At 40.3% G+C, this 18,478-nt stretch overlaps 1 protein-coding gene across 2 annotated transcripts in view; it reads right to left on the bottom strand.

The window, feature by feature from the left end:
• Window positions 1–3,641: 3,641 nt before the first annotated feature.
• LRP2 (LDL receptor related protein 2) overlaps window positions 3,642–18,478 on the bottom strand; it is a 181,192-nt gene continuing 166,355 nt past the window's right edge. For both annotated transcript variants that reach the window (XM_073305750.2, XM_073305749.2), the window contains exons 75-79: window positions 15,607–15,736; window positions 11,158–11,268; window positions 10,390–10,497; window positions 6,953–7,024; window positions 3,642–5,180 (exon numbers count right to left, since the gene is read on the bottom strand). In XM_073305750.2, the coding sequence (XP_073161851.2) occupies window positions 5,019–5,180; window positions 6,953–7,024; window positions 10,390–10,497; window positions 11,158–11,268; window positions 15,607–15,736 (583 nt within the window). In that variant the 3' untranslated portion in view covers window positions 3,642–5,018. The remainder of the gene's footprint in view (window positions 5,181–6,952; window positions 7,025–10,389; window positions 10,498–11,157; window positions 11,269–15,606; window positions 15,737–18,478) is intronic.

Raw genomic sequence — 18,478 nt, forward strand, 5'->3', positions numbered from 1 at the left:
TATAACTATCTGACTGATTTAATTCTCTTCAGAAAGCACTTTGATTTTTATTGCGTTTCAGTCTGGAGAAAGTTTTTGTTATATTCATCAGAGATATATTTGCAGTATAACATTCACCTGCAGAGCTGGTCAAATAGTATTTATCAGATAACACGTTTGGTGACTTTGGACCTTTTATTTCCCAAATCAGTCCTGCTATATGCAAATCTATTCTGCTCTTAAAGTCCAAACGTCAGCCTATGAATTATATGATGTTGGTATGCAAAGTGCAACATTGTTAATCCATATATTCTAGTGGGTAGAATATACATGTTCTTTAAGAACACATTTACTCAAGAATTGATACATCTATTCATGTTGAATATGGGTATTTGACTGAATCATGCCACTGAATTTAACAAAGCTGTGAACCTAAAGGCTTAAACTTGATCAAATCAAAGTAAACCCCTAGCGTTTGAAAAATATCCACAAAATGTTAGTTCCAGTGCTCAACTACATCTATGTGCCTATTTACCATTCAATAGGCAGCTACTATAGTGGAGATAATACACAGGTTATTTCAACAATATGTAATATAAGTGACAAGCAATCAAAGACAATTGTTATCCATTACCACAATATTTATACATTACCCTGATTCCTAATTTTAGTGTGGTTTTATCTGAAAGAGAATACATATGTACATGATGCCTTTTATCCTGAGGGATCCCAGGGGGTTTTACATTTCACCCAATGCTAATGTCTGATGTGAAGCAGATCATTTTGTTTATGGTGTCGTCGATTAATATTACTATATGCAATGCACTAAGCATAGTAAAATACGACTTGAGGTTATAATGCCTCTTGAGATTATAATGCTAAGTGCACTATAGGTTTTTTCCCTGATAAGCCACTGGTCAGTAGCTGACATGATGGTGTGCATGGTGGTTTGAAAACTGATAGGGTAAAGGTTTTGTTTACTAGAGTTTTGAGTTGCTGATTAATGATTGATATCCAGGTCAATTAAGTTTACAGAAATATCATAGCAAGTCAGATTCTACGCTCTACCAAATGTCTTCAGAGAAAGCAAATTCATTTTACCTCATTTGACGATAAACACACATTAATACATATTTTTCCCTCTCTGGTCCAATGGCCTGAAAGATCCTCCATCTGAGAGAAACTAATGTCATTTATCGCCCTAACACTGGCAGATTACAAAGAGAGATTGCAAGCTCATAGAAAACAGACCATCTTTCAAACATCAATCTAGTGTTCAGAAAGGCAACAAGGGATAGGGATCGTAAAGCGAAGGAAATCAGAGAATAAAGCTGTGAAGAAAAGCCTTAAAGCCTCTGCTGGACTGAGTACCATAGCTACTCTCCATTCATTGACTCATGGATGGGAGGAGAAGCCTTTGCTATACCTTTTACGGGAGAGGAGAGGAAGCCCAAACTGGTGCCCGGGGGTCCCTCTGCCAGAAAAAGAAAGGGTTTTTTAAGCATTAGCAAACATATACACTACGTAAACAGTACAGCCCCGAACAGAGTACATTTCATTTGTGTCTGACAACTTACAAATCTTGTGGAAAAAACAGTTATATATTTAAAGTGAACATGAGTTTTAGCAGTAGATTTTCAGTATGGCTGAAGCTTTATGTTTGTGGATATAATTTGCAAAATTGACACCTGCATTTTTTATGGGTGCAAAGGGAGGCCAGATTTGGGAAACGTAGGCCTTAATATCTTCTCTCTCTAAAAATTCAAGTATAAGAACTTTGTGGGTCTTTCCTTCAAAAAAAGAAGCCACTTTTTAAAAAACACCTTCCTTTGTAAACTGTTCCCCAGATTATACTAGGAACACCTTAAAGTAAAGCACTGGGGTAAAATGGAGTTACCAACCCATTATTTGTTTTACTCAGGTCTGTAACTGCCTGAATATTCATAAAGCACTAACTATACTCCCTATGTCCTATTCCACCATATACTGAGCTCAGTGTAACGGCTTGGAAAGAGCCTCTTTGAAGTAGTCCCTTCTTTGGTAGTTCCAAAATACTGAGCAGAGAGATTATAACAGAACTATGTACCTGAAAAGGTTTACCAGTCTGAAGCCAGATCCTCGCTAGTATTAACTGGTGTAGCTTAGTTGAAGTCAATGGAGTTACACCAATATATACCAACCGCCAATATGGCCCCTGATTTTACAGAATAAGAGATATACTGTACATGTTTACACAGGTTCATTTGTAAAATGCAATTTATTATACAACTTTTGTGCAAAAGGCACTGTTCATAACTTTTCCAGGATGTAACAATTCTTATGTATTGTAGGATATTGCATTATTGTTTAAACTGTGAATAAAATATATCATAGAAGAGTTGTAAAAATGATATGATTTACAACATTCCACGCCAACTTTTGGGGTGAGATGCACTTACTCACGAAGTTAAAATTGCAAGCAACTAATGCATGAATGGAGTACATCTTCTGAATCACGCTTACGTGCAAAACTGCACCAACATTAAAATCAGTTCCCGCAATAAGATCACACCCGCATGGGTTTCATGAATCAATGGGTACAGCTTAAAACAGAGGGTTTGGCTTGAACAAAAGTGGATGTGTTTCTCCAAAGCAAAACCTTTGAGTAAGCTGCCTTTCAAACCCAACACAAAAGCTGTGCCAGCTACACCAATAATATTATTCCAGTTGGAGGAGGAATAAAGCAGGTGCAGCCAGCTCTATTTTCCCTTGGCACACAGACACCAGAAAGACATCCAGGTAAAAGGTCATATCGTGATTCTTGGGCCAGATATTTGGCTAGCACTCCCACAAGAACAGGAATATTAGGCAAACACTTGGTTCAAGAAGTAAGACACAGCATAAGGCTGCAGGGAGACAAACCTTGACCCTCGCAAACATTTGCCTGAACTGGAGGCTTCCAATGTATTTAACAAGTGAAGTTTAGCACAGCAATAGCAAACATATGTGTTGGTCTAAGATCCCAGTTTGGTGCATGTGGATTTGAAGTATCCTATTACTCTAATACACCTACGTTGACCAACACAGTGACAGGCATTCATCCTCATCAGAACAGAGACTACTGGATAGGAACTCATGAAGGATATTAACAATAGTGTTAGCAGCATGATAGCGTAGGCATTAATTTGCATGTATTTTGTCCAGAGAGGTCTACAATTACTAGTATGATATGCATGTTGGAGCATACAAGCTGAAGTTTGGCCTTCTGTGATTTACTGGGATTGGAGAGCTGTACAGCCAGAGCATAGGCCTGGAAACCAGAAACTTTTCACCTCTAATCCCAGTATTGACATCAACTCCTTCTATGGCTTCCAACCAGTCAGTCTCTTTGCCCGTTTCACAATCTGTAACTGTGAATAATAGTTTCCTACTTTACAGGAATATTGTGAGTATTAATATGTTAAATGGGAATGATTTTCATCTCATGCTTTACCAAGGTATAACTGACTTCAGTAGAATTCTGATTTACCCCTCATTGTGTAACTAGGCTCAAATGTTTGGAAAGTACTAAGTACTTTTATTAGTGTTCTCTAAAGCACTGCTTTTTTTCAGACTGTACTGAAAAATCCAGATTATGACAGATTTGTATGGTACATTAGACTCAATAATTTGTGGATTAAGAATATGATAAAATAACACATTTATTAGATTTATTCAGCAGCATCATTTTCCAGTTATCTTTTCTAATCAAAATACATTTCAAAGTCATTACAACAAGCATTCTAAATAGGGATAGCATATATTTTGAGAACTCAGGCATAAAACAATCAAACAGCGGAAGTCTCATTGATTATAAATTGAGGAACCTGCAGTTATATGAGTAACTAGCCAGGAATGCTAAATAACAGAATAGAGTATACGTTCTTGCAGTGGTGCTCAGACTTTCCTTAACCAGTTCATGTTATGGAAACTAAACTGGCTAATTAGTGGAAAAGCTAGCAACATGTACAGTATATTCTGATAGAACATTATGGAAATAACCGGATGACCTACAAATATTGCATCAGTAGAAACTGTTTCCCTTTCTATTAATGTCCACCTCAGGAAATAAATAGTCAATAAAAATTAAATTTTTCACATGAAAAAAGCTGGTTCATTTTTAAATTAACCAGCATCTTTTGTACTTTGCTAGCTACTTCATTTAACACTACAAACGACTTCCAGAGACTCCAGCCAAGAACAGAATTATTCCATTGATGATCAGGAGAAAATCTCATTAAATTAAGTATGAAATTACTGCCTGGTACTAAAATTTAAATATATCAAATCTTCCTATGTATGCTGTTAATGGGATTTTTTAATTGGAACCTAGAGGGAAAATACATGTCTTATGGATCTTGGGAGGAATTATTTGATTTCAACCAGACAAAATATTGCAAGAACAACATTCTGTGTAGGTAGCTATTCAGCCAAAATACGCTGTACTGAATTTTCCATCTTTTGTTTAATATGAGATATACAGAGAGAGAGAGAGAGGACAGAGAGACCCATTTTTATATACAGTAGTATATTAAATGGGTAGTAGAGATGCACAACGCACCAGTACAAGTTTAAGAAGGTGCTGTTATAAATATATGCTCTAAAAGTTTCTGTAAATCAGTAAACCTCTATATTTACCTTGAGTTTTTTAGTTAGATCATTTATATAATGGATTTATCCCTAAAGATGCAACAACCGATTCAGAACAGATTTCTTTAGCTACATCAACAAACAAGATAATCTTTCAAAAATTTACAAATGTACAATATATTTATAACATTACTTTCAGACAGCTTCAGTGCAAAGATATACATATAGTACACCATGATAACTGTTCATAAAAACAGCAGTTGGCATTTATCAGAACAACAAGGCATAGCTTCAAAAGACGTCTTCAGCTATTGGCTAAACGGCGTATATATTTTTTATAAAGCATTTGAATGTGAACCTTTTTCCTTCTGTTTATAAAAAAATCTACGTGCAAATGGGTATGTCTAACTATTCTCTTACTGATTAACTAGTTATACAACAGAGTCCTCTTTAACAAGATTGGCGGTGTCTTTAAATGTATCCTCTGTTGCTGTATAAGCTAAAGGTGGGTCTCTCTTGAGAATAATCTTAGGAGGCTGTGAAGGAGAGGGGAGAGAGGCATTTTCAGTGTCCCCTTCTTGTTCCTTCTCCATCTGAAACAATCACCATAAAACCCATGGTTTAACATGAACCGTTCACTGTAGGTTTGATTTCAGAATTGCTAAGCATTCATAGCTCCTGTTGAAGTCAATGAAGTAGATGGATACTCAGCCCCTCTGACCACCCGCCCATATATCATTATTTAAACACGGGCTTCACCTCAGCAGGCAAAGCTGAGAAAACAATAAATCACTAAACTAGTCAGGGCTGATCCTGCCAACAATTACTACCACCCGTGGTGTTTAACAATGAGTAATTTTATATGTCCATACACACTCACTACTCTAGATAATTATTGAGGTAACTGGCACTACTTATGAAGTAAGCATTATCTCAGTAGTGTTTGCCGGGCTGGGTCCTTTGCTTTACAAATTCCCACTCTATCTCATACAGTATGAGACAAATAGGGTAAAATTTTCAAAAGCACCTACATGTCTTGGCGCCTAAGTCACATTTTCCAACGTGACTGCGGAGAAGTTACTTTCAATGACACTAAACTCCTACATGCCTAATTTGGGACTTAGGCTCCTAAGTCACTCCGGAGCATTTGAAAATTTTACCCACAGTGTTCAGAGTAACAGCCGTGTTAGTCTGTATTCGCAAAAAGAAAAGGAGTACTTGTGGCACCTTAGAGACTAACCAATTTATTAGAGCATAAGCTTTCGTGAGCTACAGCTCACTTCATCAGATGCATATCGTGGAAACTGCAGCAGACTTTATATATACACAGAGAATATGAAACAATACCTCCTCCCACCCCACTGTCCTGGTAAGCAGGACAGTGGGGTGGGAGGAGGTATTGTTTCATATTCTCTGTGTATATATAAAGTCTGCTGCAGTTTCCACGATATGCATCTGATGAAGTGAGCTGTAGCTCACGAAAGCTTATGCTCTAATAAATTGGTTAGTCTCTAAGGTGCCACAAGTACTTCTTTTCTTTTTACTCACAGTGTGAGACTCTTGATCTGGCCCCTTTGTGCTAGGTAAAAGGGTCCTAAGCGCCAGTGTCCAGCCATGGGAGAATTCCCCTGATGCAGGCACTGTAGAAAACCACTGTAAGGCTGCCTTACAAGAACCCCCTCACAAGCATGCCAAGGGTGGGTTTGAGGATAGAGGGGAGAGCTCAGAGCAGGTCCATAGCTTGCAGCACTTCAGAGATTTTGGGCAGTGATGTGGCTCATAGGGCAGCACCAGGGGGCTATTGTAACTTAGTCTTTGTCTACACTACACTTTTGTCAGTAAAACTTTTGTCATTCAGGGGTGTGAAAAAACACACACTCCTAATGACAAAAGTTTTATTGATGAAAAGTGCCAGTGTAGACAGCACTATGTCGGCAGGAGAAAGCTACTGCCTCTCGTTGGGGATGGATTTATTATGTTGGTAGGAGAGCTCTCTCCTGTCAACAAGGAGCGGCTATACTGCGCACCTTTTAGCGGCATGGCACAGCTGTGTCGCTAAAAGGTGCATAGTGTAGACATAGCCTTAGATAGCCCTGGGGACTTATGCCAGCAGCCTCTTCAGCCCCAGGAACAGCCTAAGGTTGGGAGGGTGTAACTGTGGCTTTAAATCCACCCCAGCCTCTTCTTCCCGTGCTGCATGTGCTGTGCTGTGCCTCTTACTGGTGCAGCCCAGACTCTTATCCATAATCTTTATACTATAAAAACAAACATTAATTCATGCTCCCCACATCATCAGAACCAGCCCCGCTTGTGAGCTAGGTGAAAAGTGCAGGCTGAGAATGAGAGTGATACAATTAAGAGTTACCTCTGCATAGATTGGATTTTCAAAATTAGTACTTAGTTTCAGTTTTCTTTTGAAGAAACTCCACTTTGTTTTCTGAAAGATAAAAATAATAGAACTTTACTAATGAACTCTTTAGCAGAACAGTTTTCTCCCCTTTCATTTGCAAAATGACAATACCAGTGAGGGAGGGTTTTCAATAGCATTTCCTATTGGTTCTATCCATAAGTGATTGTATTCAGGAAACGTTCAACCCATCCCCTTTTATTTAATGTTTTTTTAATTAAGCTCTTTTGATGTAATTTTTTTAAAGCCTATCACAGATTCTAAGTGCTTTGACAATTGTTAAAATGACAACCCATCTGCAAAGGAAGAAACGAAAAATGTTACAACACAGTTAAAGTCTCTAAAAATGTAATTTCTCCTTCAGAGAGTACAGACATTGTTTGTTTGGGGTTTTCTGAAGGCTCATCGGAAAAAAAACATATCAGATGGAACCCACAAATTGTTCCTAAAATGGCCAGTTATACTATTATTCCTGACACAGCCTCTAATCCTTCACCAGTCAACCAGCCTCAGAAGGCAATTCAGAGGATCTTTTCAGTACAGGGAAAATAAACTAGGTTTTCACTACCACCCACTTAATTCTTGTTTAAGTCACCGTATGGGCTAACAGTCATCTCCCTAAATCTACCTTTTAATACTCAGTAATGTCATCCAAATGAACTCATCTTAGACTATTTCCCTTTCACCCCCCTTTTGTTGTTAGCATTATTTGCTTATTTGTAATACAGTAGTAGCTAAAGGCCCCAACTGGAATCAGGGCTCCACTTTTCTAAGCACTTTACAAACAGATGGAAAGAGATAGCCCCAGCCTCAAAGAGCTCATATTTGAAGTACACAAGACAGAAAAAGGGAAGGAGGGGAAACAGAGGTCAGGCAAGTCAGTAGCAGAGCTTAGAATAGAACCCAGTTCTCTTGAGTTCCTGTCCAGCTTCCGATCTAATAGGCCAATTATTGTTATTTTAACTAAAGCAGTATCCACAAGGTAAGACGACAGCAGATAAAATGACAACATTTACTTATAGAGAGTAACACTACATATGGACTCTACGCAAATCAAATGGAAAAGAAAAAACAGGTATGAAATTATAAAATGAGAAATACTATAACGACTGAGCAACACTCAAGTATATACAGGAATACAAATCCCTGTGAGCTCTGCCTGGAAACTGGGGTCCATCCACAAGGAGCAAATTGTAGAATCAGGCCCTAAAAGAATGCTAACCTGTAAACAAGAGCCACATCACTAACGAAAGTAATTCAATAGATTTCTCTTAGCCTCAGTTTCCAGAGAAGTTCCAGGGAACTCAGGCTATCATTCTGCAGCATCAGCATTTACACACACATGCTGTCAACTCAATGGGCAGGATAACTTAGCACCTAAGTTAAACACTCAGCCTTTCAGTCCACTCACCAGATAAGCCTGGGACTTTGCTTCCACCACAAGCAAAACCCTATCCTAACTGCCTTAACGGACCTCCTCTGCCCCTCAAGAAAACTTCAATAGTATGCACTTTGTTATCATTTTGTTAGCAACAGGTGTGCAGCCAGCAAAATATTCTCTGGCGCATGCCCACTGAAATTCATAGTGAACCTCAACTGGTAATTTATGTGAGAGATGAGCTAAAGAGTAGGATAGCCTTTGCTTATATGTATTCTCAGAAATAATAATGTGACTTCCAGGAATCACTTGACTAAGCTAGGTGAGAAGATTCTTTGATGTCCAACACTAAAAATACTCAACAATACTCAAAACAACTGTTCTGTATGCAGCTGATGCATGAAATTGCAATGTTTAATGTTGCCATGGTTATAAGTAGAATATAAAAACATGATTAAACTACACACATGATAAACCTCTTACATTTTCATTACAATGAATCAAATTTCAATTTTAGATTAAAGTGTAGTGTTACTGTCTATGAAAAATTGAACATTTTTATGCAGATGTATTTCAGTAGGGATTTGTTTTTTAATTGTTGAATGTATGAATGTTTGTTAAAAAATATCACTTATCTTGTGAGTGGGAGGGAGCAGATCCTCAGCTGGTATAAGCTGTCATAGTTCCACTATTGTCAACAGAGCTATGGCAATTTACACCAGCTGAGGATCTCCTGTCTCACATTGCAACTTTCATGCTGAGAGAAGGCCTTGAAAAGAGAGGGTTCTCATGGAAACACTGGTAGGCTCTTCACTGCAGAGGTACAAATGCTGCCATTCAAATGCACTGTCAATGTCACAAGCATAGCCAGTGCTGGAGAGAAACAGAGAGAACCCTGTGAAGCCATCTGGGGCTGAAAGAGTCTTAGCAGGAAATAAAACTTGACAAATTTTAGCAGCTGGTTGCTACAACTGTCAAGCATACTCAGTATTCAGAAGTGTTGACATCTGTGCTGCAGAGACAGGGAAGAATAGCAAAAAGGATTATGGGCCATATCTTTTGAGGTACAAATACTTTCTGTGAGGTGCCAAATGCCCTCAACTCCTCTTTAAAGGCTTGTCTAAATGACTGTAAATCAGATTTAAAGGTATATAAGAGTGTCCACACCCAGAGTCATATTGGTTTAACTAAATCAGTGCCCCACCATATCTTTAGTTACACTGGTGCAACTTTGTGGGTAGATCGGGTGCCTAATTAAAAACACACAGCTGGCCCATGCCAACTAATTCGGGCTAAGGGGCTGTTTGAGTGGGGTGTAGACATTCACAATTAGGCTGGAGCCTGGACTCTAGGACCTAGAGCCATTAGAGGGTCCCAGAGCTCAGGCTGAAGCCTGAGCCCGATCATCTACACCACAATTAAGCAACTCCTTAAGCCCCATGAGCCTGAGTCAGCTGGCATGAGCCAGCTGCAGCTTTATAACTGCAGTGTAGACATACCCTAAATCCACATTTAATCCCTGTGGCAGTGCTGTGTTGGAACTGTGCCTGAGTGGAGCAGTTGCATAGCATGATCTCTGCACTTCATGAGGAGGCAAACTCTGCACAGACTGTAAATAGACTAACATGAAGTGGATACTTGAGTTAGACAAGGGAAGAGAACTCTTGCAGAGATGCTTTGACAAAATCCTTGTACAGGAGATGAAGAAGAACTTGTATGCTAGAATAGCAACAGCAGAGGGGATGAACTGCAGCCTTGTTACTGTCATATAAAGCCTGGTTAGTTGGACTTTGTGCAATGAGACGTGTCAATTTCACTCCAGGTCATTATTTTACTCAAAGTGAAAATTATCTTACACATCTTTCCTGCATTAGGTGTGAGAGTTCAATTATCCTAACACTGATCACAAATAAAACAGTGCTCTGAGTCTGCAGCACTGAAGGGTTTTCAAAGACTAAGAACAATACAGCAATGAATTAGCGCTGTTCTAAATTTTTTAAAAGCACCATTGTGTTACCTGTGTTGTTTCTGTGCTTACAGGAGGTTGCTGTGCACTAGCAGATATTGCAGCAGAGTAGACAGGATTTTCAAAACTCTCATTTTCCTCACTATTCGATGCTGTTACCTGTTCATAAAAATAATTTAAAAGGGTAAAGATAAAGCCCTGGAACCATCCAATCTAACCATTTAAACTGAAAGCTCTGTCAAGGCCAACACAAAGCTATAGGGCAGGGATAAAGAGAAATGATCTGAATCTCTCAAAGTTTCATACATGAGACATGTTAGTTTTCTCTTCCAACCTTGGCCCTAAAAATAAACACAGTTTTCTGGAAAGCGGTCAGATCCCCAGCACAGCTGACCATAAAGTTTAAACAGATTTTTGGGACCGTTCAGTATGAAAAATAATGAAATCTCTGGACACAACAAATACATTTGTTAAAATTCAGAAAATACTTAGAACCAAGCCATTTGATAGTAAAATTGAGAATTTTAAATTAATAAGATGGGGGGGGAGGGGTAGCTCAGTGGTTTGAGCACTGGCCTGCTAAACCCAGGGTTGTGAGCTCAATCCTTGAGGGGGCCATTTAGGGATATGGGGCAAAAAAAAATCTGTTGGATGATTTATACAGTTCCTAGTAATGATGAGAAAAAGTTACGACTCACAGACAAAGACTGATATAATAATGAAAAAAGAAATTGGAGAAAGAAAGATCCAGTGCATAGAAGAGGAACAAGGACGTAAGAAGAAGGAAAGAAGAAAAGCAACACTCAATTTCTTTCTTACACATGTCGGCTGAGCTACATTCACTACACTGGCTCCACCTTCTCTAGTTGTATACATTGGATTTTCAAACGTGATTGGCTGCTTCCCTGACTCCACAGCAAAGTTTTCATTCTGTGAAAAAAACCCACAATATAATATACATATAACATAGCCAGCACTTTGTAATCTAATCCGTTAGCTCAAGGAGAAATACATTTTTATTTTTGTAAAGTTATATATGAAACTCAATGTGTAACTTTACCATGCATTATTCCACTCGACTTAATTGTCTATCAGATCACCGAATACATCACATTCAAAGCCTGAACACATAATAATGGCTCATAGTCCATTTCATAGCTAGGCAAAAAAGAAACATTTCAATAATTTCCTCAAAATGTGTTACAAAGAGGAATGATGGCTTCCACAAATCTAGCCTTCAGGAGCAAGGAAATGTCAAAAGAAGCATAATCCCAAAACAGGTGTTTCACTGTAGAGGCTTCAACGTGACATACAAATTAATCATTCGTATCTGAAATACTAAAGAATGGGATCAATTCACATTACCCCATTTGGGAGATTGCTATATTTTTCTGCAGAAGAAACACAAGTTCATCTGCTCATTTAAAAACCTATAAATTATGTCAGAAATACACCATTCCTGCAGAGCATAATATAAGCTACTTCACACATACTGTGCCAGACCTGAGCAGTGGCTGCGGTGCTCTGGGTAGATGTATAAAGATGCTGCCAGAAACAGCGTTTAGTGTTTGGCGGACTGAGCTCTGGGCTAGTCCCTTGGGGCAGATTAGAGCAACATGAAGGCCTTTCTAAAGGACACTGGCTACCGATGACCCCAAGAAATTGCTCTGGTTTGCCAAGTATGGCTGGGGGATAGGTTTGCCCTGACAGCCCCTTTTCCCTCCAGGTCACAATTCCTTGCCAGCAGCCAGGAGGGCGAGGGTGGGACAGCAATCACTATGGCAACTCTCAAGCACCTGAGGATTTCCCCTGCACTTGAGGATTTCCCCTGGAGAATTCTCATGGATCCAGTCTGAATGGTTTCAAAGTCTTGCAGCATCTTGATACGTGACTTTCTGTTTCAGATTTAGCTAGCCACAACACTATCTGGCTATGTCTTCACTTCAAATTTAACTCAGGGTGTTGGCACTTGCATTAGCTGCCTCCAGGGAGAGTGGCCACACTGAAATAACAGTCGAACTGCTGTGTCCACACTGGCACTGAGCTCGCTTATGTGTGGTTTTTTCTGCAACAGTAAGCTGAACTGCTTTATGAGTTCTTTCCCAGTGAATTGTGAGAGAGCCTGTCTGTCCTTTCTGGGCACATGGGGGGATTGTGGGAAAGCACTGGAGGACTTGCAGTACTTGAGTGGTTCTAACCTGCGTTCACGTGACAGAGGGACTACGTCAGCAGCTAACAGCAGCTAGTTATACTCTGTGTTGGAGTGGACCAACCCCACACTGGGCCTGCAGGTAAATGAGAGCCTGTGGGCACAATCAGCCTCACATGCGCTACACCTGCAGTGAGTGTCAAACCTGGACGGAGAAGTTAAATGAGTTGAACCTGGCTCAGTTAGGGCCTGACTAGGAATGAGAGCAAATCTCTGGCTCTCACTCAATGAGAGAAGCCTGGTTAGAGTTAGGGAGCTGAGTGGGACAGCTAGCAGACAGGGAACCCCTGAAGGAAGGTACAGCTGCAACAGGGAGCCCAAGGGAGCTGGGAAGCAGCAGCAGGAAGTGAGCCCACCCAAGATTCTGCATGCTGGTGGAGGGGCCCGCAGGGAGCAATTCATAGTTTTATCATGTAAGACTTGAAAAACAGTGCTATTTTCAGACACGGCGATACATCAGCCTGGATAAAATCTGACATGTCCAAAAACTGATAGAAACATCCAGGATTTGCACAGACTTCCAGCAGCAGTGAATTTCACAAGTTTACAATCCGATGCAGAAAGTCATTTTTCCTGTGACTGGTTCTGAATATTATGTCTGAAGTCTCAGTTATGTATAATATTACTGGGGGGCGGAAAGCGGGACCCCTTGTAACTTGCACATTTTGACTTGTTCCATGAGATGCCTGAGTACACAAAGACCTTTGCAGGGAAATCTAGTAATATCTGTAGAATTAAAGGACTAAAGTGCCCATTCATTCCCTGATGATATGCTGAAGTATTTCCAGAGTGATTAATTTAATTTCTACCACATAAATCTTGAGAAAAGTATATTATCTCAAAGAACAGTCTTTGCTTTCACTTCTTTCACTACAGGGACAAACCATCCCAATGAGTCGAAAGAATAGTAAATATGGCAGGCGACCAGCTTGGCTTAATGGTGAAATCCTAGCGGATCTTAAACATAAAAAAGAAGCTCACAAGAAGTGGAAGGTTGGACATATGACCAGGGAAGAGTATAAAAATATTGCTCGGGCATGTAGGAATGATATCAGGAGGGCCAAATCGCACCTGGAGCTGCAGCTAGCAAGAGATGTCAAGAGTAACAAGAAGGGTTTCTTCAGGTATGTTGGCAACAAGAAGAAAGCCAAGGAAAGTGTGGGCCCCTTACTGAATGAGGGAGGCAACCTAGTGACAGAGGATGTGGAAAAAGCTAATGTGCTCAATGCTTTTTTTGCCTCTGTCTTCACTAACAAGGACAGCTCCCAGACTGCTGCGCTGGGCATCACAACATGGGGAGTAGATGGCCAGCCCTCTGTGGAGAAAGAGGTGGTTAGGGACTATTTAGAAAAGCTGGACGTGCACAAGTCCATGGGGCCGGACGAGTTGCATCCGAGAGTGCTAAAGGAATTGGCGGCTGTGATTGCAGAGCCATTGGCCATTATCTTTGAAAACTCGTGGCGAACCGGGGAAGTCCCGGATGACTGGAAAAAAGCTAATGTAGTGCCAATCTTTAAAAAAGGGAAGAAGGAGGATCCTGGGAACTAAAGGCCAGTCAGCCTCACCTCAGTCCCCGGAAAAATCATGGAGCAGGTCCTCAAGGAATCAATCCTGAAGCACTTACATGAGAGGAAAGTGATCAGGAACAGTCAGCATGGATTCACCAAGGGAAGGTCATGCCTGACTAATCTAATCGCCTTCTATGATGAGATTACTGGTTCTGTGGATGAAGGGAAAGCAGTGGATGTATTGTTTCTTGACTTTAGCAAAGCTTTTGACACGGTCTCCCACAGTATTCTTGTCAGCAAGTTAAAGAAGTATGGGCTGGATGAATGCACTATAAGGTGGGTAGAAAGTTGGCTAGATTGTTGGGCTCAACGGGTAGTGATCAATGGCTCCATGTCTAGTTGGCAGTCGGTGTCAAGTGGAGTGCCCCGGGGTCGGTCCTGGGGCCGGTTTTGTTCAATATCTTCATAAATGATCTGGAGGATGGTGTGGATTGCACTCTCAGCAAATTTGCGGATGATACTAAACTGGGAGGAGTGGTAGATATGCTGGAGGGCAGGGATAGTGTTACAGGGGGACCTAGACAAATTGGAGGATTGGGCCAAAAGAAATCTGATGAGGTTCAATAAGGATAAGTGCAGGGTCCTGCACTTAGGACGGAAGAACCCAATGCACAGCTACAGACTAGGGACCGAATGGCTAGGCAGCAGTTCTGCGGAAAAGGACCTAGGGATGACAGTGGACGAGAAGCTGGATATGAGTTAGCAGTGTGCCCTTGTTGCCAAGAAGGCCAATGGCATTTTGGGATGTATAAGTAGGGGCATAGCGAGCAGATCGAGGGACGTGATCGTTCCCCTCTATTCGACATTGGTGAGGCCTCATCTGGAGTACTGTGTCCAGTTTTGGGCCCCACACTACAAGAAGGATGTGGATAAATTGGAGAGAGTCCAGCGAAGGGCAACAAAAATGATTAGGGGTCTGGAACACATGACTTATGAGGAGAGGCTGAGGGAGCTGGGATTGTTTAGTCTGCAGAAGAGAAGATAAAGGGGGGATTTGATAGCTGCTTTCAACTACCTAAGAGGTGGTTCCAGAGAGGATGGTTCTAGACTATTCTCAGTGGTAGAAGAGGACAGGACAAAGAGTAATGGTCTCAAGTTGCAGTGTGGGAGGTTTAGGTTGGATATTAGGAAAAACTTTTTCACTAGGAGGGTGGTGAAACACTGGAATGCGTTACCTAGGGAGGTGGTAGAATCTCCTTCCTTAGAAGTTTTTAAGGTCAGGCTTGACAAAGCCCTGGCTGGGATGATTTAATTGGGGATTGGTCCTGCTTTGAGCAGGCGGTTGGACTAGATGACCTCCTGAGGTCCCTTCCAACCCTGATATTCTATGATTCTATGATTCTTTAGAATAACCTAATTCAATATTCACTTCTTTGTTTATAGCGCATTTATCACCTCATTGTCTTTCTGTATAAAATTCTTCCATGTGGCACACAAAACAGTTACAAAACAAGGGAAAATGTTAAAGATGATTTTGGAATTGAGCCATACCATCTGCATTGCTCTGTCTATAGTAGAATCAGCTCCGAAGCCAGACACACCGATGTCCATACTCACATCTGCTCCAGATCGGAAGGTCACCCCATTGCCATTTTCAGTGGACTTTACAAGACTGCTTAAGCTTCAAAAATAAAAAATCAATTATTTGGACAGTAACCTTTTAAATCAAATGTTCTGTGTGATTGTTGCTAGGAAACTTGAAACATTCTCTCTATAGGCCAACTCCAGAAGGCTTACTTACTCTTCACTTCAGCGAACCTCTCATTGAATACAATGGCAGTTCTGGCCGAATAAGGAGTAAGAACCTCATGGTTTAGTTATATACAAGATATACTGAGTCATTAAAAAAAAAAAGGTATGCTGGTTACAGTTTGGTTAGTCTTATCTTCAATTTTGTTTTCCTGACAAATTCATAAATTCATTGTCTTTTTAAAACATTTTACTATTCAATAGTATAATTCTTATTAAAACCTTAGGGTTAGATTTCCACAGGGCAAAAGCCCAAAGCATACACAAAAATGTCATTATAATTGTATATCAAACTGGAGGATAAAATTTCAAGAATTGTGTGTATATATTAGTTGTCTATGCATACAAATAACCATTTAGATTCCTCATGGGTATTTTCATGTAAATGCCTAATTTGCACATGCTATTGGGATAACTGCAGGTGCAATTTAGGCTTGCAATTGTATGAGCAATGTTAGAAATTGGGTGAGAGGAAGAGTATAAGTTCTAAGTAATATGAACTGTGGCCTTACACATGAAGATATTAGCAGTGGTCAAAACCAGGACCTTCAGCAACTAAAACAGAGGCCTTAACTGTAGAGTTAACTCAGGTTATCTATACTCAAGTTACTTCTCTCGAGTTAACCTGGCTTCAGTGAAAGTACCCACACTGCTAAATAACATTAAAGTTGCTCAGTCCACACTGACACTGACCTCACTCATGCGTGGAGATAAGACTTCTGGGGGCATATCACATGGTTCTTTGTATGTAAGTAAGTTGAGCTGCGCTATAAATTCTTTCCCAATGAACTGTGGGATAGCTTGTCTGTCCTTTCAAGGTGGAAGGTATTGGAGGACTGGCAGCACTGGAATGGAGCCAGCCTAGGTCCATATTTCAGAGTGGTTGTGTTAATTTCTACTTTGAGCTTTAGACTATAACCTCTGATGGGCTAGTCATTTCAAGTTAAAAGCACCACCATGCTCCAAATAAGGATTTTTGTGTGTGGACTGGATTCAAGTTAGGAGCAACACTCAAGTTATAATTCAAGTACACTTTACAGCGAAGACAAGCCCTACGTGTTGAGCTAAAAGAGAATTCCTTTAGATGTCTGTAGCAGGCTTTTATAGTTGTTGGAACTGCCAGCAGAACACACGACCACACGCACTGAGACAGTGCATTACATAGGGAGAGCCTATTAGGAGGAGTTGAACAATGACAGACTTTAGTGCTAAGTCATACTCATTGAAAAAGATTTTAAAATGAGAACCAGTAGTTAGAGGAATGAGATTTAGAACTCTATTTCAGTGGACCCCATTTTCATAGAAATTGACACTAGTCAAAATCAGGTAAGTGTTTTAAAACTTTCACTTAGTATCTGGTGACGCAATGACCATTTCCATGAAACAATGCAGAAACAGAATATTACTGTCAGCATCCAACAGTTAAAACTCTAACACTTTTTCTCTCAGGGCTGTTCTACAACAGTTTTTGCACCCATTTAGCTGTATCAGCTCAGAAACCAATATAATTAAGTTAGTGTGATCACTAGTGTGGATGCAGTTATAACAGACACAGAAGTGTGTATATGGGGGTTGCTTGTTTTGGCATACCAATATAAACACTTTTTTATGAGTATAACTAGGTCCGGGTCCACATTACAAGTCGCACTGACTTAATTATAATGGTTTGGAACCCACTATAGTTCCATTGGTTCATACACTGTACAGTATATCTATATACTGTAGTCTATACAGTGTGTAGACTAGCACCCAGCCACAAATTTGTGTGCGCGCACACACACATGCACAAGTTTGATCTGCAGCTGAAACTGTCATTTCTCACCCATGTACTTCTGTCATAAATATAAAGGGAAGGGTAAACCCCTTTGAAATCCCTCCTGGCCAGGGGAAAGCTCCTCTCACCTGTAAAGGGTTAAGAAGCTAAAGGTAACCTCGCTGGCACCTGACCAAAATGACCAATGAGGAGACAAGATACTTTCAAAAGCTGGGAGGAGGGAGAGAAACAAAGGTCTGTCTGTCTGTCTGTAGTCTTCTTTGTCGGGGATAGACCAGGAATGGAGTCTTAGAACTTTTAGTAAGTAATCTAGCTAGGTATGTGTTAGATTATGATTTCTTTAAATGGCTGAGAAAAGAATTGTGCTGAATAGAATAACTATTTCTGTCTGTGTATCTTTTTTGTAACTTAAGGCTTTGCCTAGAGGGGGTTCTCTATGTTTTTGAATCTAATTACCCTGTAAGATATCTACCATCCTGATTTTACAGGGGGGATTTCTATTTACTTCTATTTTTATTAAAAGTCTTCTTGTAAGAAACTGAATGCTTTTTCATTGTTCTCAGATCCAAGGGTTTGGGTCTGTGGTCACCTATGCAGACTGGTGAGGCTTTTTATCCAACATTTCCCAGGAAAGGGGGGGTGCAAGTGTTGGGAGGATTGTTCATTGTTCTTAAGATCCAAGGGTCTGGGTCTGTAGTCACCTAGGCAAATTGGTGAGGCTTTTTACCAAACCTTGTCCAGGAAGTGGGGTGCAAGGTTTTGGGAAGTATTTTGGGGGGAAGGACGCGTCCAAACAGCTCTTCCCCAGTAACCAGTATTAGTTTGGTGGTGGTAGCGGCC

Source organism: Lepidochelys kempii, chromosome 11, assembly GCF_965140285.1.
Source record: "Lepidochelys kempii isolate rLepKem1 chromosome 11, rLepKem1.hap1, whole genome shotgun sequence".
Classification (NCBI taxonomy): domain Eukaryota; kingdom Metazoa; phylum Chordata; order Testudines; family Cheloniidae; genus Lepidochelys; species Lepidochelys kempii.